At 33.2% G+C, this 25,672-nt stretch overlaps 1 protein-coding gene across 1 annotated transcript; it reads left to right on the forward strand.

Annotated features, from left to right (window-relative positions):
* The first annotated feature begins 9,926 nt into the window (after positions 1-9,926).
* LOC101261772 (protein PSK SIMULATOR 1-like) lies at positions 9,927-24,305 on the forward strand. Its single transcript, XM_004250319.5, has 13 exons — positions 9,927-10,181; positions 10,707-11,096; positions 13,591-13,916; positions 14,008-14,100; positions 14,197-14,287; positions 16,315-16,408; positions 17,295-17,392; positions 17,578-17,647; positions 18,928-19,022; positions 22,205-22,321; positions 22,447-22,523; positions 23,195-23,239; positions 23,315-24,305. The coding sequence occupies exons 2-13, from the start codon at positions 10,779-10,781 to the stop codon at positions 23,823-23,825; spliced, it is 1,935 nt and encodes a 644-aa protein (XP_004250367.2). The 5' UTR covers positions 9,927-10,181; positions 10,707-10,778; the 3' UTR covers positions 23,826-24,305.
* The last annotated feature ends 1,367 nt before the right edge of the window (positions 24,306-25,672 follow it).

The raw sequence follows: 25,672 nt of genomic DNA on the forward strand, positions 1-25,672 counted from the left end.
TATACGTGTCTTAATACTATTGAACTACCTGCTTGACCCCTTTTTTTAACCCATAACCCAACAATCCACCCCATAACCCAATACCCACCCAATTACCTCTAAAAGGAATCTATATGACCTAAACTGGAGTTGTCAAAGGTGAATTCAAAAGGATTTACACCTTGTAGCATTTTTTATGGTTCAAAATAAATGGGTTGTTTTTTTTTAAAGACGTATTAATTAAAATATTTATTTCATCGGTGGTGGTGAAGGAGATCTCGGAAAGAGTGGTGACTTTGGTGGTGGTGAAGAAAATAAAATTGATTTAGGTAAAAGAAATGGGTTATATTATTAAGTGGGTCGAGTCTGATTAAAATTGAGTAATTCAAATAAAAATGGATAATATTAATTGATTTAGGGAAAGGAGGGGTATATTTGTTAAGCTTATTGACGGTAGAGGCAAAATCAACCAATAAAACACAGTTGAGGGGAAATTTTGACCCTTTTCCCTAACATAAATCTCACAATTACTCAAATTAATAATCAATTCAATTTAAGATGGCTAAATTTCAAATTTTAACCATGCTTCTTTTCTGCTTCTTTTATTATCATCATTATCGTCGTTGTGTTACGTTTCTTCATCTTATAAAGAAAGATAATAGGATAAAACTATTTCAGACTGCATAAGTTTTTACATTTCCAAAAAAAAAAATACCATATGTTTCAATTTTTGCATTTTATCTTTCTATTTTAACCAAAAAGAAAATATTTTACTTTTATAATTGATAACTCTTTGATTTTATCATCCCCGATAACATATTTAGGATCACAAAATTAACGTTTGATCACTGAGGTACTAAAGCAGTTATACTCTCTCGTCCTGTTTATATGTCATTCTTACTAAAAATAGGTAACTCTTAATATACTACTTGTAACTTCACAAAATAAATATATAAATAACATTATTCTTTCAATTTTACCCTTGAGAATTATTAGCCCTGAAAATATGAATATGACCAACACAGAAAATCTAGATGAGTAATTTATGTTCATTGATCAATTTAATTAATCGATTTTAGATGACTTTGATTTTTTATTTTTTTGATCTTGTGTAGAAATAACAAATGTGGAATCATCTACTAATGTCTGCCAAATGTTTAGTCGAACATTTAGAGGTAGTTGCCTTGGTCGAGAACAAGAGTGTGAAGATCAATGCACTAATTTTGAGCATACTCTTCATGGACAATGTCATTTTGAATATTTATGGGGTTATCTTTGTTTTTGCTATGTTTGTGGCTGCATTATTTACATTAGATATTTACATCCTGTACTATTTACATTGTGTTGTATTTTGTTATTTTTCGGTGTTAGTCAGCTTCTGGCAATAAGTACCTGTGGAAGAATAGGGAAAATGAATTTAGGTCCAAAGGGAACGATTTAGTTATATATACATCTTAATTATCACAATTTTTATCTGTTCCACAAAAGTTACATTTGTATGCAACGATAGGATTGTAACAAGTATATCTTAGTGGTTAAATTGTGATTCGTTCTATTATCCTCTAGCAACTCAAGATATGATTAGTTTGAGACTTACTGTTTATGAAGTCCAGTGGGTTATGCCTGGAGGGATTCCTTTGTTCATTCTATGAATTGTTTAGTTATTTTAGAAACAAAGCAAGATACCTTTTTGTTTAAAACTTCGATGTCCATTGAAGAGAGGCTATATTATGTCTATATAGAATTTTCAAATTGCATCCAGTCAAGGGAAAAATCATCAGCTAGGATAAAGAGGAAGGATACCAAGTTAATGATAGACTGAAGCATGCATGATCTAATTATATTGTTAACACTTTAGGGCGTACCTGAAGTTGTAGCGAATATGAGCCGACTGTTTTCAAAAACAGGCAGCAAAAGTTTATTCCATCAACAAAAAAAAATGTACGCAATCAATATGCCAACCATATTGCAAAAAGGTAGTAAATTCTTTACTGGCAATCAAAGGAAATAATGTTAGATGGACATCTGCTATTTGGAAAATAGTGTTGATAAATTAACACAATTTAACTTAGATTGATGGTAATAATTACGTGTTCTCAATATAATCAGTATGTTCAAATCATACAAGAACAAAAAAGCACAAGATAACTACCTCAAAATAACCAACATATTTAGAAATGAATACATGTTCCTTGATCATATAAGTTATGTTCTTAAATTTAGAAGACAATCAAAGTGTAGGAGCAGTACCTCCGGTCTTGCTTTGTCATAATTTATTTCAGCTGCTTTATGAGGTAGCTGATGCGGCGAGCGGCAATGGCTGATTTCTAGAAGCAGTTGAGATGATGACTCAACCACAAAAGCTGGAGGTTGAAGCCGTGGGGACGGGTGACGGCATAATCATGATACTCCAGTGCAATTCGAGGCACAACACTAGTTTTTGAGGTTATTACTGACATTTTGCATCTTTGTTCGATCGATTAGGATAACTTTCACTCTTTTGTTTTATCCAAATGATCAGAATTAGATAAAATGAACTCAAGATAGTACTTGGAGCTTGAGGGAGCTGGCTACCAATAAGGCACAAGTAGAAATGACATTTTGCTCCAAGATTTTAACCTTCAACACTTTAACATAGTCAAGTGACATTTGTATTCAGTGTAGAGAATAAAACATATTCACAGCAACACTTCAAAATAATGATAACTAACCAAAACATTCTCTACAGAACTCAATAAAGGTAGATAAAACTAATGCACGGTTCGATGGACAAACCTGAAATTCTGGTAAAGATAGTTGCAAATCCTTAAATTTACAAGGCAAAGAAAAATAATTTCAAAACACATACTACGCAGATGAACTGCCAAAAAATTCGTGTAATGGTACAACTTAGTACGTTAATAGGAGTGTCTTCGTTGGACTTCTCTTGACCATTATCTACATACATAAAAAAATAAATGACATAAAGATATTTGTAATGCAAATCCCCATAATAAAAAAGGATTGGACAGTTCCCAAACATATTTAAACACTTCATTTCATATTTATAGTTCACAACCTCCCATCAGTTTGATAGAAGATTCATATATATAGAGTACAAAATTCCATATCATATGCATGTGCTCTAGTCTATACTCAAAGATCCTACATGAAATTTAAAGCTAATTGAAATGGAAAACACTGAAAACTACAGATGTTTAAAATTTAGATTAGTACAGACTCGGCCATCATAACTTGAAATAGTATGTGAAGACGACAAAAAAAAATAGTAACAAAAATAAGCATGCAACATAACCAACCTGATGTTTCAGTTGCCAATTCAACAACACTTTGAGCATCTGAACTCTCTGGATGTCATCACTGGCTCCAACACATTTTGCTGCCCAGTTGCAACGGTTTGTCCATGTAAGCCACTTGCCTTTTGTGTTTGATTGGATATATTTTGAAGAAATAAAAGAAGACTTTTGAAACTTATTTTCTAAATAAATCATAGATTGTTAGGTTATATATCATTTCATTTAAAGGTTAAAATAAACATGTTAAAAACAAATTGCTACTAAATATAGAAAGGTGTCATTCTTTTTGTGACCGACTAAAAGGGAAAGAGTATCGCATAAATTGGGAATTGGGACAAAGGGTGTAATGATATCTCCTAAATAGATCTTTTTATTTCATTGTATTCTATCTCTCGCTAAGTCTACATGGATCACTGAAAAACTTTAGGCCCTTCTTGACTTCATCCAAGATTGATTTTAGGATTACCTCAAACCTTTTTAACAACTTCAGGTTGCACATATAGATATATAACATCAACCAACATAAAGAATATAAATAGTCACAACTAATAGGTTTGCCACCAAACCAACGTAAGGAATATAAACATGCACAATTACATTTTTGCAATGATATATGAATGGTAAATAAAATTCACTACAGACACCATGGTCTTAATTTATTGAGATTGTAGAGAGGGCATACAAATATAATGGAGAAATAAAATATAGACTAAACATTTGATCTTACCATTCAAGTCATTTATAGCACCTTGGGCTTCCTGCTAAAAAACCATAACAAAAGTTTTTTATTATTATTATTTGCAATCCTAGCGAAGGTTCAGAAGATAATATTTAGGTAGCTTAATACCTGCTAATTACGCAAGGAAACAAACCCAAATCCCATCCCACATCACTTTTGCGTCTCTGTAAGAGAAACATTAATGTAGCATCAAGTATACTCATCCATTTTTCAAATTGTGTAAGCCAGGAGAACCTGTATAGTACAAAACAAATAGAGAACAGAAAATACAAGCATATGTAACATTTGGACTAAGATCACCCACAAATATATTAAAATGATATGCAAATGAGCTTGAAAAGAGAATGTAAGGATCGAAAATGAAGTGATAAACATACATACTTGACGTGTTCTCTCTTCAAGCACTGCTATATGACCAATTATTTATAGCCTGTCCAAACCAGCAGATTTCATTATTTTTTAGGCGGACAAACACTAAAATATTACTCCCTCTGTTTCACAAAAAATGGTCTAGTTTAACTTGGCACGGATTTTAAAAAAATAAAAAAAGACTTTTTATCATGTGGTCCTATATTAAAGTTATGTCAAATATACAAAATTGCTCTTTAATCTTGTGGTCTTAAATATGTCACGTGAAAAGTTATTATCAAAAAAATAAAAGGAAAGGTGGTCATTCTTTTTGTAACACACTAAAAAGGAAGGTGACCATTCTTTTTGAAACGGAGCTAGGGAGTTGATAAAACTATAAGGAGACATGTTTAGACTCACATTTGGGTTGGGAGAGGAAGTTCTTAACTTATGTATTTAGAGGATGTTACTTCTATATGGTATAACCTTTTAGTTGGCAATCCATTGAATTCTGTTTTAGCTTCTTTTCCTGTTGTTCTAACAGATTTAGTTACATTAATAAGAGATCTCATATTCCTTTTTAATCAAATAGTCTACATGATGAATAAACGAATAGTTTTCAAATCTGTTTCAAGCTTTTGCTCACTCTCTGATTCTGCCTTAACTTTTCTAGAAAAATAAAGAGAAGAAAGCATGTCCACATCCTACATAAGCTACAAACACTTCAACATACAAAAAATCCGAAAGCAATATTTCACAACACATGACATGAGGAGTTCATGGTTCAAAGTTTGATAGCATATCAATTGTTTCTTTATACTTTACTTGGATCTCTTTTTATGCTATTATCTATTCTGTTGGTTTCTCTCCAAACATGAGCAATTGATTTACAAATCTTATTAACCAGAAACTTACATGTTACTAATAAAATCAACTGATTTACAAATCAAATATAGTATTGTTGGTCTCACTAACTTTATTTTTAGGGGTGATTCTAAGAGAAGATACATCTAACCTCTTATTTTGTATAAGTTTCCCTAAACACATTCATTTCAGAATAGGAATCAATTAAACATCTTTTTGAAAATAGAAAGTCGAAAATATCATGGAAAGAATATATGCACTTGTCCTTAATAATAGCAAAAAGCTCATAGAGGAATCTAATGTACGACAAAGAGAAAAGTCAAAACAAAGGACGTAAGAAAGCCTCAACAGACATACCAGTAGTTCAAATTCTAATATAAGTAGTTCTAGATCCTTAAATTTGCTAAGAAAGCATCATCGGACATACCGATAGTTCAAACTCTGGTATAAGATCTTTAACTTCGCACTCTAAATGAAAATAATTCCAAACCGTCAATGCGATGAGGTAAAGAAACTCAAAGCTAAACCCACAACAACATACGACTAAAATGAAGAAATCCAAAAAGTTAATTTCGATGGAAAACTAACATATACGAACAGAGAAAGTCCAGAAGAAGTATGATGAAGAAAAACCCAACTAAAATGAAGGAATCACAAAGTTAATTTTGACGGAGAACCATCTATGAACATAAAAAGGTTCAAAAAAATTATGATGAAGAAAGACTAAATGTAACGACCTGTTTAGTCGTTTTGAGCAGCAGATTTTATTTCTGGAAAAACTGGCTGAGACGACGGAACCCACGACGGACCGTCATGGGCACGACGGACCGTCGAGGGTGTCTTGTCCCAAAATACTTAGAATTCTGAAAATTGGGTACTGAAATCGACTCTCTGTGACGGAGCAGCAGGACGGACCGTCGCAGGCACGACGGCCCGTCACAGGCTGCGTAATCCCAAGCGGGGTCGGATTTCTTTAAATGTTTTAAGGGACGTTTTGGACTATTCCTGCTATAATTATAAATTTAGTGGGTTAATGTTAATAATTTAACTACTTGAGGGTTAAAAGAGATAACCTTGAATTAATTAATGGGTTAATTCACCATCTTTTATACTTAATTATATGCTAATTAGGGTAAAAGAAAGAGGGTTTGAATAAGAAAAAGAAAAGAACAGAAAGAGAGAGAAAGAGAATCGATCGAGAGAAAGGAACGAAGGGGAAAACGAAAAGGCTTGGGAAATTGCTTGCTTGATCACGAATCTTCGGTAGAGGTAGGTTATGGTTTTTATACTATTCGTAGTAAACTCTTAATAGCGAATGATATGTATTGGGTAGTGTTGTAAACCCTTTTATATGCTTAATTATGTGTTTGCATGTTGTGATTATATAATTGTGATAAAATAAGCATGATGAAGCTATTGAATCCTAAATCTTGAAAAAGAAACCCTAATATACTTTGTTAATGATGATGTCTTAGTATAAAAGAAGGCTTGATGAACGAAAGTAGTGAGATTAGGGGATCGGGTGCCACGTTCCGGTACCAGGATAGTATATGAGGATCGGAGTGTCACGTTCCGACACCAGGATAGTATATGAGGATCGGAGTGTCACGTTCCGACACCAGGATAGAATATGGATCGGGTGCCACGTTCCGGTACCAGGATAGTATATGAGAATCGGAGTGTCACGTTCCGACACCAGGATAGAATATGGATCGGGTGCCACGTTCCGGTACCAGGATAGTATATATATATGGATCGGGTGTCACGTTTCGACACCAGAATTAGTAAAGAGAATGAATCTTGAATATGTTAATATACTCAATTTAATGAACCTAATTCCCAAATGAGTATGATGGGGAGGCGTGAGTTCTCATTGATGAGCTTGGTGTTGCGACCAAGGGTTATGGTAATTGTAAATGCCGCATGTTGAGTATTGTAGTTGATTTTATGATATTATCTGATATATACTGTTTTCTATTTTAAGTTGACCGATGATATCTACTCAGTACCTGTGTCTTGTACTGACCCCTACTTGTATGTTTTCTTTTTGTTCACTGTGGAGTGCAGCAAACGTACCGTCATCTTCAACTCAACCGCAACTCTAGCCAGTCTTCGTCACACCAGATTTCAGGGTGAGCTAAAGCTTCTAGCTTGGACTGGATCTTCTTCTTCATGTCTTGATGTCTTGAAATTCTGGCATAGACTAGCTATTATTTATGTTTAGTTTCTTAGATACTCTTAGCTTTAGTAATTTGAGGATAGATGTTCTTGTGATGATGACTTCCAGATTTTGGGGAATAATAGTTGTTGAGTTTTTTAGAAGTTTATTGAATTGATTTTCATTAATGAGTTAAGTCTTCCGCATTGTATTTTGTTTATTATGTTTAAAATGTTGGGGTTCAGAATGATTGGTTCGCTCACATAGTAGGATAAGTGTGGGTGCCAGTCGCGGCCCGATTTGGATCGTAACACTAAATTAATTGATGCATGTTATAAACAAAGCAAAAATCAGTAACGGAACAGAAAACGCAATCACAAAACAAAATTTGAACATTAACAATAAACCCAACTGAAAAAGAAGAAAAAATCTTCAATTTCGAGGAAAACAAAGAAGATCACAAAAAAATAACAATGTGAAGAAGTTTACCTGAATAGAATATTGGAGAAAGGAAAAACTTTTGATGTGCATATATTACAGTAGTAGTTTGCAGTGATGTGTACACTGAAAAAAATACTAAAATAATCAAAATACCCTTAAATATATAATACAGACATGTCGAACAACTCTTTTCTAATATAAGAGTAATAAGTGTATGAAATCTGAATTTGAGAATGATATAGCATATGTAAAACATATATGTACTTGTAATTCAATAAGCACATGATATATACATACTTTTAATTTATAATATCTGAAAATAATGATAATTTATCAAGATTTATCTTTTTACTTTCTGAATGATCATGTTCATATACATGACATGCAAAAATATATCAAATCCTATATCGATTGCTACGACGGTTCAAAATCGAATCGAATTGAAATTGAAAAAATGTTACCAGTTTATCAGTATTGGGTTATTAGTTTAGTATTTTAATAACGGTTTTAATTTTTTTTATTATCGGGTTATTGATTTTTTACGGTTTGAGATCTTTTCTTAACGGATAATCGATAACCTGACTAGTAAATTAAATAATTATATTTATACCATTTTGTATATAAAGTCCTTAACTTAGAGTTTGATTTTCCACGTTTATTTCTGGTTGTCTCATACACTTGGTTATTCTACAATATAAAAAGTACTTATTTTTTTAGCAAGATGTAACTTGTGAACTGATATCCATGGTTTATTTGGTTTGTCACTTTGTTTCTAAGTGGTTTTTTAATGTTTTCTTTTGTGTCAAATCTTATCGATTAAACCGTTAATGATAAAAAATCAATAAAACTCATAAGAATAATATCTTAATGTTTCTATAACGGTTTAGCATCTTTACAAACCGATTAACAATAAATTAAATCAATAAACTTTAAAATCGAACCAAACTGACCGATACGCAACCTTAACGAATTCATAATCCTTTTGAGTATCTTTCGATATCATCCTTAACTTTTTTTTTGTGAATGAAGCCATAAATTCCTCCTTCTATATCTTATTAAAGGCATGTTTCTCATAATGTGAGAACCTGATTCTTAAAAGCTTCAAACATAGACTCTCTTGATTTTTTTTCTTCAAGTTTTGAAGATTTAGTTCAAAGAAAATTAAGTATATGTATCCATCACTTTTCTTCATTTAATATGGAGATTCTCATTGGCCTTAATGAAAGTATGAGTCACGTACCGCTTGGTTCGGTTTGAAAATTTATCGGTTATTAATTTGTAGACATGTTAAATCATTATAGAACCATTAAGATATGACTTATAAGTTATTGAATTATTGGTTATTGATCGTCATCAATTTGATACAAAAAAAATCATTAAATATTACTTAAAAATAAAGTAATAAACCAAATGAACCATGCATAGAAATTGACATTTTACATCCTGTTGAAAAAACAAACACACTGATTGATATTATAGAATAATCAAAAATTTGAGATAGTCAAAAAGAAAAGTATGAAATTGAACTCCAAATCAAAAACTTTATATATAAAAAATTGATATAAATATAATTATCTAATCTTCTAATGAATTATCCCATAAGAAAAAACCGTTAATAACTAATAATAATAAAATGAAAAATTGGTATCGAAACTATTAAACTAATAACTTATTATCAATAAATCAATAACTTTTTTTTTCGATTTGAGTTATTTATTATTTGAAATAACATGTAAATTTTATAAAAACTTTATCAATAATGTCTACAATGATTTAGTGAGTTTGCATGTCATTAATTAGCTTAAAATTAACGACGTTAACAAAGGATGGATTATATTAAACCTCCTTCAATAATAGAATTACTTTATAATAAATGACATTTATCTAAGAACTCCACTTTTTAGAAAGGAAAAGCTTGACTCTTTTCTCTCATTAAATTAAGTAGTGTAATAGTCAAAGTAATCTAATTACATTAAATTTCATTTGACTATTAATGCAAAAAAATATTTAATGAATTCGTAAAAAAGAAAAAATTAAAGAAAAAAAACACGGTGGCGTATGGACCTGTAATTAGTTTTTTTGTTTTTTTGCTTTGAAATTTGACTGAGTTAGAAGAATTGTGTTGTCATATTAGTATTTTCAGCATCAGCACTAGCAAAGTAAGAAGAACACTTTCTTTGGGTCTGAGACTGACCTTGGTCTTCCCGTTTACTCCTCACCCTGCACCGCTTCATACGCTCCAAAAATGCTAAAACAAAACACCCATTGAAGCAAAATCCCTTTTTCTTGATTTTGTGTTAAAGAAAAAGAGTTGCAGAATCCCAAGTTTTCATCTTTACTAGTTTTCTCTTGTTGGGTAAGTGTTTTTTTTTTTTTGGTTTATATGTGATTGTTAGTGTTTTAATTTGATTGACTCAAATTGGGATTTGAACCCTTTCTTTAAGGCTGTGTATAGCTTACTCTTTAGGGTGCAGCCATTTCCTGGAACTTTGTTTGAATGTGGGATGTTTAGACTGTTCTTTAGTGCTGTTTATGTGCATTTGGTGATAATTGACATGCTAATTCCAAGTTTTTATTTTATTTTATTGTGTTATCATTATCTATTTGTTTTACTTTGGAGTTTGGTGTTCAATTTGATAATTGCTTCTTTACAAGTTTTTTGAGATAAAAAAGATGTTCTTTTTTCTTTTTAGTGTTTGGGGATTAGTGTTGTAATGATATGGTCTGTGATTTGAGTTTAATTGACTTAGGTAACAGTTATTATAGTTGGTACCATGGAATTATTTGTTTGGGATTAAGACGTCGGTGTTGTTAATATATTTGAAAACAGTACATGTGAGTGATTTTCGAGGGAAGCTTTGACAGTTTCAGCATTCTGCAGTGGTAGGTTGTCAAGGAGGTTTCACAGAGTGTAGCTTGGGATTGAAATAGGTGGAAGGTCATTATCCAGAAGATGGGTGGTCTTTGTTCTAGAAGGGCTAACGCTGATAGCACAACGGATCATGGCATTCCACATGGGAATGGTCATCTTAGTTATGGTGCTGGAACTGTTTATCAGTCGCGTGGATTGCCCATACAACTAAGCAGTGATCCTATGCCCCCTGCTGGGGAAAGCCAGCAGCTAACTGAACCAACATTATCTTATCCAGAGATGAATGATATTTCTCTTGGGATTCCTATGGATGATGTTGATGATGGAATTCCAATATTGTCAAGGGTTTTATCCAACAAGTCCATATCAGCAAGGTCAAAGCAAGTTGCAATTGCAAAGGTGAGTGGTCAGTTTCATATGCTATGTTATGTCCTTTGGCTATGACCTAGTGCATTTATCTCTTTCCTTATTCTTGCTAGTAGTTATTTGAAAATTTCTAACATAGGAGTTTATAAAGATAAATGGACCCCATTGCGATAAGCAAATGTGAATTCACTTATGCAAATAAGATTTTCCAGCAACGTGATAAACAAAATGTGAAACTATAGGATAAGAAAACGAATGGAGGAACTAAAGGATGCTTGCGTTGCCGTAGTGTTTGTTTTTGGAGTATGTTATTTGTCACGTATATTAGGGGAAAACCCAGTGTGGTTGTGACTAGCTACTTGGCCATTTTAGTCTCATCTTTTACCATCCTCTCATATAATTGAACAATGTAATCTATAACCCCCTGAAATATTCAGTACTCTTTATCAGAATGCTGATATTGCATGAGTCAGATTGTCCATGCAGAGGGGCTTCAATAAAAAATGGAAACCGAATCTAACTGTAAACCAAACTAGTGTTGGCAAATGGGCGGAACGGATTGGATATGGGTGGGTTCTAGATGGATTAGACAAAAACAGATAAATTATCCCGCCTGCCAATATTTAATATGCTGAAAGAAAAATAACTCTCCGCTTAGATAACCTGCCTAAGCTCCCCACAACAACTCTTTCATACAACTCATTAGAAAACCATCTACTTGAGTACTATTTTGAAAAATGTACCAATTAAAAGAAGTACAAAAAAATCTAGTGTAATTTAAAAAGAGAGATAAAAAATCAGATTTAGGAACTAAAGGATGCTTGCTTTGTATCAGATGATGTTTCTAAATCTGATTTAGTCGATGACATTCAGAAGCAAAAGCAAATTTGTTAACACTTCGAAGAGAGCATGTGCTGCTGAAGGTTTATTTAATAAGACGACAAAATGTGAACTTTGGTGAATAAACTTGGCTGTGAAAAGGCCTTTCGGTTTTGCCTTTCTTTTGTCTTGTTTCTTTTTCTTTTTTTCTTCTGCCAAATTATTTGTTTCCTTTTTAAGCAAATCAAAACAAGATGTGCTAACTAATTGAAACTATTTTCTTCAATTACTCAATAAATGTAATTAATTGAAAATGAGTTTAAAATAAAATATCAACAGTACATCTAAAGGAAATATTTAGATGTTAAAATAGAACTATATAGAAAGTAAAATGGAGGATGAAAATTTAACTTTGCATACACGTGTAAGTTGGAATATAAATTGTTGTTAAGTTTTTTAACAATGTTTTGATCAGATTGAAAGATTATGAATAAGAAGTACAAAAGAACATGACAGACATGCAGAATGGAAAAAAACATTTAAAGCTACAGGGTACGGGAAAAAAGAAAAATAACTTTTAATAGTACCGTTTTAACTTCTCTATTATAATAATGAATCCCACATCTTACATTCTGAACTTCATAATTGAAATATAAAACCATGATTCTTTATCTTTCCTTTATAACATTAATAAGAAAAAATGTGTAACAAAAGATCATTAGTCTTAATGATCTAGAAAGCAATAGTCGGTCCTCCTTTACCTTTGCCAATTGATGTAGAAAGCAATAGTGGGTTGTATGGGTTTGGAAGGGGCTGGAAATTGTAAAACCCATTATTTGTCCCTCAAGTATCTGTCTTTAGTGGGTAATATGGACATTATCATATCTCATCCGTTTTAAAAAATGAACTATCGAAACCGTTTTTAATTGTGTTGGTTGGATGGATACTTGATTTTCATCCATTTTGCAACAGTAAATCAAACTAAAGCCACGTAAAAAATCTGCACGTTCTTTGACTTTGGTTTATTCGGTTTTAAATTTGGAATAATCATCAATATGATTCTGTTTTATAATTATAAAAAGTTCTTAACCAAAAGAAACTCTCTCTCTGTATATACTTATGCATGTGCATGTATATGTATTTGTCAGTTTATAACCTCCTACGAACATAACTATGTATTCTTATAGAGAATTTTTTTTAAACAACCTTATGTATTTTTGCCCATAAAATAAATGTAAGGACATTTTTCAAGGTACTTGCTTTGAGTTTTGTGTTCTTCTATGTTGAAGTTCTCTTGGAGAAGGTGATTTTTTTTTGTTTTAATTATTAAGGTAAAGTTAATGTGGAAGCATATATGGATATAAATTGATTGTTTGATTTATGAATGTGAACATTGTCATGTCCCAAGATGACATTTCTCACAGATGTTTGGACTGATAATAGGTTTATCTATTTGTTTGATTCTTCCTAATCATATATCGACATATGAGAATTTTCTCCTTTGATTCTAGGAGATTGAATATGTGTCATGTGAGAAAAAGGAAAAATCCAAATAAACCGACAAAATAGAAACAAGACTCTATTTGGTTTGGTTATTTAGCAAACTGACACAGCTGTTTCTTGTAAATAAAAATAGAATCTAACTGAATCATGAACATCCTTAAATTTCGGCATTCTAATTGGAATTTAACTATTATTTGCTAGACAGGTTTCCGAAATGAGTTCACTGTTGGGAAGAGCAGGTACGGCGGGGCTTGGGAAGGCTGTAAATGTGTTGGACACACTGGGTAGCAGCATGACAAACTTAAACTTAAGTAGCGGTTTTGTGTCAAACATGGCAACCAAGGGAAATAAAATTTCAATTTTGGCATTTGAAGTTGCAAATACCATTGTCAAGGCTGCCAATCTTATGCATTCTCTTTCAGAAGAAAATGTGAAACATTTGAAGGAGGTGGTGCTTCTTTCAGAAGGTGTGCAGCTCCTGATAACAAAGGATATGGATGAACTCTTGAGAATTGCTGCAGCAGACAAGAGGTGCTAAGATTCTGAGATAGCTTATTGTCGTATAAGTTGTTACTTTTAAGTTTTGTCAGCCAGAGTGAACTTCTATTCTGTAATATGGCAGGGATGAACTGAAAATATTCTCCGGTGAAGTGGTTCGTTTTGGAAATCGCTGTAAAGATCCTCAATGGCACAACTTGGAACGTTACTTTGAAAAGTAACTGTTATAAGCTTTTATCTGTTATTTCTTGCTTGTCATCAGTACACCTCAGTGCGTGATTATGTCATTTATAATACATTTCATTATATTTAGGCTGGAATCTGAACTGACACCTCATGAGCACTTGAAAGAAGAAGCAGAGGCTCTAATGGTGCAGTTGATGATCTCGGTTCAGTATACAGCTGTAAGTTTTATCTCATTATTCATTCATCTTTTGATCTCCCATTGCTGTGTTTATTCCGTTATCTTATCATTGTTTGATCCTTTAGTTTGGTTTCAAAAATTAGTGGAGAAGAAATTAGGATCTTGTGTTGTCCATGATTGAAGAGGTCATGCAAAATTAGGACTGTTAGAAAAGCACACTAGTTATTGATGCTCTGTCAAAGTAGATTACTGTGACTACGAACCCAACTAAATGTAACTAGCACAGTCACTGCTGTGTCATCAGCTGTTCTCTGAAAATCTTAAGAAGACCGTGTGAAATCATAGAAGGTAATTTATCTTGGTGGCCTACAACGTGGATTCACAGTATCTAATTATCACATTCATAGTAATTAGTGGGAAATATTGTCTCGCGCAAAGCAAGGAGAAAATATTTGCCGCCATGAAGGTGATTTCATTTGCGCTTCTCTTTTGGGAGATGGAAGAACATGAGAGGCGCATGACTTCCAGCCAAATCTAATTGCTCACTTTTGGAGGTGGCCAGCATATCCTTAATGCTGATGAATATAGTTTACCAATTTCAAAAAAAAAAAAAACCATTTGAATCAATTCATGTTAATTTTATTTCGACTCTGTATTGCTTGAAAAGTTGATCACGAAGTGGTGCTTTGGCTCGAAAACAAATTGAAAATTGCAATACCTTCTTGATGCATTGTTAATGGATAACTTGCTTCATAAGGAATGACTATATCATCAACATACACAAGCAGATAGATAAGAATATCATGTATAGAATGTGGAGAGAAGACATAATGATCTGACTTGGCCATTCTATCCCAACTCCTGGACTACTTGGCTGAAGCGTTTAAAGCCCGAGAGAACCCATAAAGGAACCATCCAAATAGACATATTAGATTGGATTATCCCCCCTTTACTTATACATAGGACCCGATTAGCCTTTTCGATTGTTGTTTAGAGACTAAAGACCCATCTAGTCCCAAAAGCTGACGAAACAGGAGCCCATTCTTACTTTGATTGATTTATACACATTATTTCTAGTTACCCTTCCCCCTTCCAAACAACAAAACCAGGAGGTTGGTCCATATAACCTTCTTTTTTCCTGATTTGGCGTTGTTGCTGCCATATCTGAGCTCCATTCATGATAGATTTAGGATCACTCTCGTTCCTTCACCCTTGCATGTGGTTTAGTGATACACAGTTTTTGGAATAAAGTTCTTTCCATTCTTCCCAGCAGTAATGTTCCCTACTGCACCTGAAGGCTATTTATTGTCCTAGATAGGAATTTGGAAAGCCATAAAGGATCTCCCGGGTTCAAAATCTTCTGGTCATTTGGAGTGTACATTCCCTAGCAATTTACTATATATTGATGCAAATATTGATCCTGCTTGACGATCAAAATTGCCTAAGTCTCTTGCCATGGTATTCTCCATATCAGGGGATAATGATGGCAAGCTCATTACAGCTTTGTAGGATCTTAAAATTTTTCCCTGACTACTGATAGACATCATAATACTCTAGCAAACAGCATTAAAGTTCTCTTACCTTCAAGGTCGCATCAGCATTAAAGTTCTCTTACTTTCAAGGTTGCATCACATCATCCGTATTTGTTTTACTAAAAATCTGGAATGAGATTTATGATGAATTGCTTCATTTGGAGCAATGAACTTTGCATTTAGTTTACTATAACTGAAATCTTTACAACGAGAATTGCACTTTGGATGCCTAGGAAGAAAAGATCCCTCGGAAATATCTTGTGTTTGCATTTGTATGTTTGGTAAGAATTCAAGCCTAACATTTAAGAATTTTTTAGAGCCATACTTGTGGGAGGTTGGTTAGTATGGATTCTTTATAGACGACCCAATATCAGTACTATCCACACTAAGAGCTCTGTGGTTATCACAAAGGAACAACTGGAATTTGCTTATTAGTTCACTTTCTGTAATTGAGGACATCAACCTGCATTCTGCTTTTCCCTAAAAATTTATCTGGCTCAGGTTCTAGAAAGGATAATTAGTCTGCGTTTTGCAGGAACTGTACCATGAATTCCATGCTTTGGACAGATTTGAGCAAGATTATCGACGTAAAGTTCAAGAAGAGGATACTTCAAGTGCTACTCAGAGAGGTATTCCATAACGACAGTTATGTTTTGTTATTTGTGATTCTTTTAAGCAGATTGAAGCTCAAATTTCCCGTAGATGAAATTTGAACTTAAGTTGCTCCAATGTGTTCATCATATTATATTGTTTATGAACATGACAGTTTATTCTTGTTGTGGTTCCTTGACAGAGCATCAACGCGTTTGTATTTATTGGTTTCATTTGTTATTGCAACAATGTTTAGTGATTGTTCAGTTGGGGAAATCTTGAAGATCATGGGAAGCAACGGACTTGCATTTATAAGTCGTTTGAATAATCTCTCCCATAATTAACCAAAATAGATGGATAAAACAAAGCATCAACCATCGAGCAGCATTTTTGAAAAGTCCGAGCAACATAACTAATGAATTCATTCTTTTTTCGTGTATTTGGTTGTAGATAGATGCTTACAAACTCCTTATTCTGTTTAATTCAGGTTTAGTGAACCATAGTTTTCAATCCTTCTGTTTTTAGTTCTTTTTACTATAATTAATAAACTGAAATGGTTATAGACATAGACATCATGAGTAATGAGTAGTTTTAAAGCGCAGCCCTTTCAGAATCTTTTCCTTTTTTGACCACCCATTTAATATAGGAACTATATTGTCTGGGTGATATAAATATGGTTATGAGGATGAGAGCTCATTACTTGATTGCTTTAATGATACTCCTTAATCATTGTTTACTTTGTGCTTCACAAAATTAATTTTTTTCATGCAACTACCTAAGAAAATGATTTAACACATTGATTGTGGAAGGTTAATTTAAGCGACAGATCAATAATGATGTTAGGTTTAATAGAGACTAGCATCTGTGAGTTTTTTCTCCGCTGTTCTTGTATGTATTTTGATCTTCTTCTTTTTGTTTGTGTAGGAGATACCATTGCAATTTTAAGGGCAGACTTGAAAAGTCAACGGAAACATGTCAAAAATTTGAAAAAGAAATCCCTCTGGTCCAAGATATTAGAAGAGGTAGCAAGTCAGTGCTGTTCCGTATATCTCTTTAATTCTTGAATATAAATAATCGTAATTTGATTACTATTTCTTAGTGGACCCGTTAATGATATATATTCTTAGCATGATATGGTTAGACTGTTCCAGATTTATTAATCAAATTTCTTTGAATATTATACTAATTAGTTTACTCATTACTGAAGGTAACAGAGAAGCTTGTGGACATTGTGCATTATCTTCATTTGGAAATCCATGCTGCATTTGGCAGTGCTGGTATGCATTTGAACCTTCAATTTAGCTTCTCTTATGGTGATTTTTACGGTCATGTGGGGGCTGGTTGGAGGAGTGATTGTTCTTAATTTCATGTTCTGTTACTTTCTTAACTAATGCTTGCATTCAAGTTTTCATTCTGTATCTTCAGAGATCCTTCTTTTTTTGGGATTGAACTTTCATGTTGAATTGTTAAAAAACATGAAAAAAACTAGCCCACCAACCATTCAATTTTCCATGACTATTGCATGGAGAGTCCATACGCTAACTTGCAACACTCACAGGAGAGACAACGTCAAGTTGAGTCACAGTGAGGTAGTTTAACTTACCAACCAACCACCTTTCTATATCTTGCAGTTTCACTAAGGGGCTACCCCTATCTTTGTAGAAGGTTAACACTTGGATCCATAGGAGTGTCGATAGGTCTATAACCTGTCATTCCTGTCTCCTAAGTATATCTAGAACATGTCATTCCTGTCTCCTTAAGCATCTCTAGAGCATACTTCCATTGTGAAATGGTAATACCTGATATAGAATAAGCAACCTCAATACCAAGAAAATATTGTAATTCCCTAGATCATTAGTCTGAAAGTGCTAATAGAGATTCCGCTTCAATTTGGTGATACAATCTTGTTCATGGCGTGGGATGACTATATTGTCAACATAAACCAAGTAAATGCAAAAATTTGGGTCAGAATGATGGTATAAGACAAAATGGTCAGCTTTATTGTAAGTTATGCCCAACTCCTGAATCACTATGCAAAACTTACTATCCCAAGCTCGAGGAAACTCTTTCAGAGTGTAGAGTGACTGTAAACTTACCAAATATTTGTCTAATCTTGACTTTGATGTAACATCCTACCAAGCTGTCTGTTGAAAGCAAATGGTTTCCTGTTGTTGAAGCATGTCTAGTGGTCAGGGGAGATTCCTTGATCTTGGATGAATTTTTGAGTAATCTGCTACTAGTTATTCGTACAACAGAACTAGAGTTCGTAAATTATGCTTATTGTGATGTTACAGTTATTCTGATTGTACAATTCATGAGCTGTTTCATTGGTCCCATTTGAATGGTATGTTTTGAATCATTTTGGGGGACAGAAACTCATGAGAGATGCTCGCTTGCGAACTTCTTTTATTGAATCATATAATCATCTTAAATTTCTGTTTTGATTTTGCACAATGTATCAAGTTAATTGTAATCTTGACTAGACTGCTCATGGTTTAGTGACTAGACTGGAAAGTTTGTGGTATCATGATTACCATCGTGTTGCTGATCCTTGCAGATGGAGAGATATCTATGAAAAACAACAACCAGAGGTTGGGATCTGCTGGTCTTGCATTGCATTATGCGAATATCATCACTCAAATTGATACAATTGTAAGCATCTCATGCTTGTTTTTAAAAAAATCAACTATTATCTTCAGAAGTCTTGCTCCAAGTATTTTTCCCTTACTTCCATCTCACCCACTTTTGGTCTCTATTAGTAGTGTGATTTTGTGGAATATGGGACGAAATTTATTTTCTTTCTCCAGTAAGCTAAAACACCTTTTTGGTGATCATATCAACAATCCTCATCCTTTATGTTTTTGTACTCTCATTTAATCATCATCTTTGATCCCAAATTATATGTTCTAAATTGTACTTCAAAGACTCCCCCGAAATATGTGGAACTCCTCAATTCGCTATAGAATTTGTGAATTTCAAACCTTTGCTTGAGGCTGAAATTGATTTCTGCTAAGCTCTAATATTTGCTGACATACTAATGTGCAATTGAGCCTTTAAATTAGTGATCCATTTTAAAATTGCCTCTTAACTTTACTCGAACTCCTTCAGTTTGTTACCTAGTTGCTTTTTCATCTTTATTCTGTTGTAACACTTCGGGACATGCACAAATGAACTTATTTCACTTGATACAGCGTTATTTTGATTCCTTTGATGATCAGAGGTGGACCAATGTGGAAGGGTGGGGTTGCTCGTGCACCAGTTAACTTCGAAAAAATTATGTGTATATATGTATATATACCTAGCAAAATAGTATACATCCTAACATGCAAAAGAAGGCTCATGGCATGTTGGTTGCATCCTACTTCCCTTACCCATGGCCCTGGATCGAATCTCAACTCACTTTTAATGGCTTTTTAAAAAATTAATGAAGTGGATTATAACAGCCATGGAAAACAGTATTGGCAAATGGGAGAGTTGAGAATCAAACCTGCAACAGTTCCTGAAGTTTTTCTTCGACGTATGTACTCCTTAAAACACTGTGGAAGTTTATACTAAAGATTTTTAGGATAATAACAGAACAAAGTATTTGGTTTTTGGAGCTGATGAAGGCATATAGCTGATTAGCTGACAACAAGAGCAAGTTTTATTTAAAAACTGAAGTGGAGCACTATGGTGATGGAGTAATGTATGGGTAATCCAACTAGGTGATCGTTCTTGGACTTAACTATCCACTTTAGGTGTAGAGTATTAGGAGAAGATGAGTGATGAAGTACTCTTGGGAAGATATGAATCTTTGAGCCGACTAGTAAAGATACTCTTAGGTATGGTCACTTTTTATGATACAAATGAGGGCTCCTAACGGATTGTAATTTTCAAAATTTTGTTAGTACGTAAAAGAGCTTGGAACACAGTAAATTTTCATTGGGAATATTCCAGTGCAGTTGGAGTAATTGTCAATCATTGTAACACAGTAATGAGCTTAGACTAGAACTTACAGGCTTGGTCCGATGTAATCATGGTGGACAAGTTCTAAAAAGGATGGGAATTTACTACTGTCTTGTTTTGAGAAGCAGCACATTTTTGTTTTCCAAATTGATATGAGTCGTAAACTAGTCTTGTTATGGAGGAAAATCAGAAATATGTCGAAGTTAAGAGAATGAGGATGACCAGTAGTAATGCAGTGGAATGAGCCATCTGGCTGATAGTAAATGTCTCTTGACTTGCATCCTCCATGAAATTGTTTGTCCTGTAACATGATCCTACAAGGAATTGAGTAAGTCCACTGATAATAATAAAGCTAAATGGGCATTCAGAAACTTATAGGACGTAGTTAAGAGTCAGAGGTGGAGTAATGAGAACTTGACCATGGTTTTGGTGCCAAAAGTAAGGCTAATTACGGGTGAGAACAGAATATTGAATATAAGAGAATAAATATCTAATACTTGCCATGTGCTGAGATTCTTATAACAAAACTCCACGCCCTAGAGACAAAAAATGTTTGAGGAACATCACTGAGTTGTGGGTACGTGTGAAAGAGACAGGGATGAATCCTTAAGTGTGTATGGTGGTCAGTCTGGAAAGAAAGAAATGGAAGATGTTTTGAAGATAGATCCAATTTCATCCACAAAGTTAAATGGCATTGTATAGTATCTCTACTTTTGTGGTGTAAACAGCTTTGTATAGATGATATAGACCAGATTATAGATTTGATAGGAAATCTGTAATTATCCCTTTTTGGAGGTAGCCAACATACCCTAAATGTTCAACCTTACCAGTTTCAAAAAAAAAATAAGTGAGTTATATTTCAAGAATTCATCATGTTTCTCACTAGTTATCATTATATAAATCTATGTCAAAATCATCTGGTATAACTAATTCTGCCCAACCTTGGGTTGTTTCTTCGATTATCTCGTATGTCAATAATTTTTCATAAATTATTCTTTTTATATCAGTATTAAGATCTTTCAATAGATAGAGTATCAATATCTTGTTTAACATCATCATCTAGTAAATAAGTATTCATTTCAACATGTTTTTGCTAAAAATCTTATTCCTTCTAACCTCTTAATAGATTATACTTATTTATTATGCAATAATAATGATTTAATAATCATCTCGTCTGGTCACTACTACGGTTTTCTTCTCTAATCAGTTACCCTAATAGCGTCTCAACTCTGTTTACTCCCCTAATCGGCCTTCTTGCCTATCGGTTTCAACTTTAGGATGGCATAGTCTGGGCATACTTACTCGCAGAATATTTCCGTAGCAAACTTTCTAAAGATATTATAACATTATTAAAACATGATAAACAATTATAATCAACAAGAGATTATTAGGAATAAAACAGTTTAGCTACTCGTGGATGTAAATGAGTATACCTGTTTTTGTAGATTTGTCATATCTGATTTGGTTTCCATAGCTTTAGTTTGGTTAGCCTTTTTATTTAGATTATTTTTACCTGACTGCTCTGATACCAATGGGGGGTGGAAGCGAGATTTTGAAGTGGAATTAGAAGAAGATATTTAAGAGGAGAGAACTGCTTGTAAAAGATGATTTTATTATGAGGGGAAGCCCTCTTTGTATACAAGGAAAACTTACTACTTTGGCCAAGTAGCCGACACATTCTACTATTCTACTTTACACATGGTTCCATTGCCATTTATGATCAGAAAAGAAGAACTGGTCTTTAATTGACATTTTCAAATCATAGCCACATTAGCCTACTAGCTTGTCAAACATGTAGAGATTGTTGTTACCTAATTATCTTTTGTAATGTCTTTGTTGATGACATTTCCTATTGGTATTGCTAGCTAAGGTATCTTTGATATGATCAGGTTGCTCGACCAGGTTCAGTGCCCCCAAATACAAGAGATGCTCTATACCATGGGTTGCCACCAAGCATAAAGTCAGCTTTACGTTTCAAACTAATGTCATTCTCACTCAAGGAAGAGGTACTTATATTTGTATGATCACGTCATGTCCAATGTCAGAAATCAACTATTTGATGTTTTGCTTGTGACAAGCTTACAAGTTTCTTCCCTCTAGGTGATTGAACTATACTCATTTCCTTGTGCAGTTGACAGTGCCACAAATCAAAGGTGAAATGGAGAAAACATTGCAGTGGCTTGTACCGATGGCAGCCAATACTAACAAGTAAAACTACTTTCTAGGAAAAAATTACTTCATTGGCTACGTTTGCATGATTTTTACCATGTTCTACTTCTAAATAGGACTTTTGTGTTGCATAATTCTCTTTGGAATTCTAATTATGTTGGATGTTAGAAGGTAATCTTCCTTTTTGGACAGATTTTCCCTGAAGTGATCCCTCAAAATAAAACTGCATGGTACTGATATAAGTCATTTTGTAGGATGTTAAGAACATACGAAACAAAAACAAACTGTGCCGCTATGAAATGTTTTAGACGATAAATACTTTTACTGAAAATGTTTTTCTAGAAAAATATTTTCCAAGTTATATTTGGTGAAGTATAATAGCGGTGGTTGGAAATAGAAGGTCAAAGGTAGGCATGGTTTTGGTGTTTGGTGATAATCATAACTAGTAAGACACTAAGAAGTAAGAATACATATAATGTTTACAAATAGGAACAATTGTCATGGAGGAGTGGGTCGAAAAATGAATTTTGTCCATTAACATAAGTTGTTTCCCACCAACGTCAATCCTAATCCCTAAAACAGTTCATATTAATCATGTCTATCTACTTTAAAGATAGAATGATTATGCATACATTAATTTTTTTTGGTTCAATCAATTTCTCTGCGTACTCAATTGTGTGTCTTTTTTTCTTTTTCAAAAATCATTTCAGAGCTCATCATGGCTTTGGATGGGTTGGAGAATGGGCAAATACAGGGTGAGTTCAAATCATTGTGGACTTATTTTTTAATCCGTTTTGGCTTTGTCTAATTGAATTATTTTTCATCTGTAGGTCCGAAATGAACAGGAAATCTTCAAGCCAGGTTGATCTTCTTCGAATTGAGACACTGTATCATGCAGATAAGGAGAAAACAGAAGCATATATTCTTGAATTAGTGGTGTGGCTCCATTATCTTGTCAGTCAGTCGAAACGTGCTAATGCTGGAGTGAGATCTCCAGTAAAATCTCCAATCTGTTCCCCTAATCAAAAGACGATTGAGTTGTCTAATCACCAATCAAGCTCTCCATCATCCCCGTTATCGGTTGAAGACCAAGAAATGCTCCGCGATGTAAGCAAGAGAAAACTCACTCCAGGGATTAGCAAGTCTCAAGAATTTGCAAAAACAGGGTTGAGCAAGTACAACAGGCTGAGTAAGAGCAATAGCCATTCACCTATAAATGAAACCAGAAAGAACCCGTTCCCTATCAAGAGACCGTCTTCTGTTCCAGTGTTTGACTTTGACACTGATCGCTTGAAAGCTTTGGATGTCATCGACAGGGTGGACACAGTTAGAGGTGCATAATTGGTACAACACTAGGCTGCATTGCCATGTTCATAGTGTGATAGTATGTTTATTTACTGCATTGGCAAAACGTAAATAGAGAGCACAAGTTTTAGTTAGCTGTACATTGGCTATATTATGATGGCCTACAAATGCTTCCCTTGTGTTATGTCCTGTTTGTGTCTGGGAACTGGATTGTCCCTAACGCGAACTAGATCAGATATCTGTTTGCAATTCAGGGTTTCGCGATGAGTGGAAGTGATCTTTCTTCTCATTTTTGTTTTCTCAGAGGGAAATTAGGGTTCGGAACCGGAACAACCATGGTGGATAAGTGGATGGCACAAGGAGATGGAGTAGAGTCCCTTCTTCTTTTTAGGTGGAGACAAAGTGTCTTAGAGCTCTATTGTAATGTTTGAAATAACTAGGAAAAAGTTGATGTTTTTCTCATTATCAACCTTTATACAATTATATCAAATAGAGCAAAGAATTACAAACAGGAAATTATATGTTTTTATTACTTCACTTTCTCCAGTTGAGTGACATTTAGAGAGAATTTTACCAAATAACATTTGCATATATTATCCTTAATGTAAGTTTGATCACTCATTAGGAGTCATAGATCATTTAAACATATAGTCACTTTTAAGGCTACTCTTTAAAATATGGCCACAAATTAACATTATTGCAACTTTAGTCTTATACTCCATACTAGTGATCTGAAGTATTTTTTATTTGTGTCTAGAATTTAAATATATGCCTAACTTGGAAAAATAACATAAATAACCATTGTCATGAAATTGAGGAATAATTGAAAAGTGGCTAACTGGTTATTACTACAAATAATTGTATGAATATATCTCAGGATTAACATGGTATAATAAAACATGTAAATGATAAAAAAAATTAATCAATTTGAAGAATTAACATAGGTTAAACTAAAAATAGTAACAAAATTAAACTTATATAAAAGTTACTTTATTTTTTCATTGAAACAGATTTTTTTTCCCCTTTTAATTAAATAATTTGCTGATTTCAATAGTCAATGAATATTCTCTTTAAAAAGGCAAAATATTTTAAATTATCTTATTATATATAAGTAGTAAATTAACACGTCAAAAGTGTAAACTTGGGTTCTTATATCATGTTTCGTTGGCGCCCGCCCATGTGTGTGGCTATTATTTAAATAAGTAGTTTAATAATGATGACGATGATAATAATATCCTAACTACCTCCTTCCTTTTTTATTAAATAAATATAAATAAATGATAAAGGAAAAAGAAGATACACATTACAAGATGTTTAAGAATAATATCAATTTTTTTTTTCTAAAAAAATAATAATTTAAAAAAGCTAGAATATATATGTATATATAGAGAGAGAGATAATAATAGAAGTAAAAAGTTGATTTTAGTTCATGTATCTAATTATCTTGCTTTAAAGTTAGTGGATTTTATGTGAGATAAAAGAGAATCACGTAATGAGTTTTACAAGATTTTTGAAAACTTTTGAATTGGTATTCAACATGATATTTTTGGAGATTAATGTATTGTGTTTAGTTAATATTAAAGTACATACATGATTTTAGTGATATGTTCTCTTTTTCTTTTCTGGTATCAATAATATCATGTACACATTTTTATTTAGTCATTAGCATAATTGGAATGAAAAGTTAATATCTTCAAAAAGATCACTCAATTTTGATCTTTTTCTAACTTAATTTTTAAAGAAAATTAAAATCGATGTATCAATTTGCATTGTATTTGTTGTATTTGTATCACGTTGAACAAACACAAAATAAATTGTTACACTCATACAAACCGAATTGATCTAAATGAACAAAATATAGAGGAAAACGGATAAAATTAATA

This window comes from Solanum lycopersicum, chromosome 11 (assembly GCF_036512215.1).
Source record: "Solanum lycopersicum chromosome 11, SLM_r2.1".
Taxonomy (NCBI): domain Eukaryota; kingdom Viridiplantae; phylum Streptophyta; class Magnoliopsida; order Solanales; family Solanaceae; genus Solanum; species Solanum lycopersicum.

Bases quoted from the DNA above. Each gene is read 5' to 3' on its own strand.
- LOC101261772 (XM_004250319.5), top strand. From the start codon at position 10,779: ATGGGTGGTCTTTGTTCTAGAAGGGCTAACGCTGATAGCACAACGGAT. The intron at 13,917-14,007 runs GTGCTAAGATTC...GTAATATGGCAG, and splicing joins ATTGCTGCAGCAGACAAGAG to GGATGAACTGAAAATATTCT. The intron at 17,648-18,927 runs GTATGCATTTGA...TGATCCTTGCAG, and splicing joins TGCTGCATTTGGCAGTGCTG to ATGGAGAGATATCTATGAAA.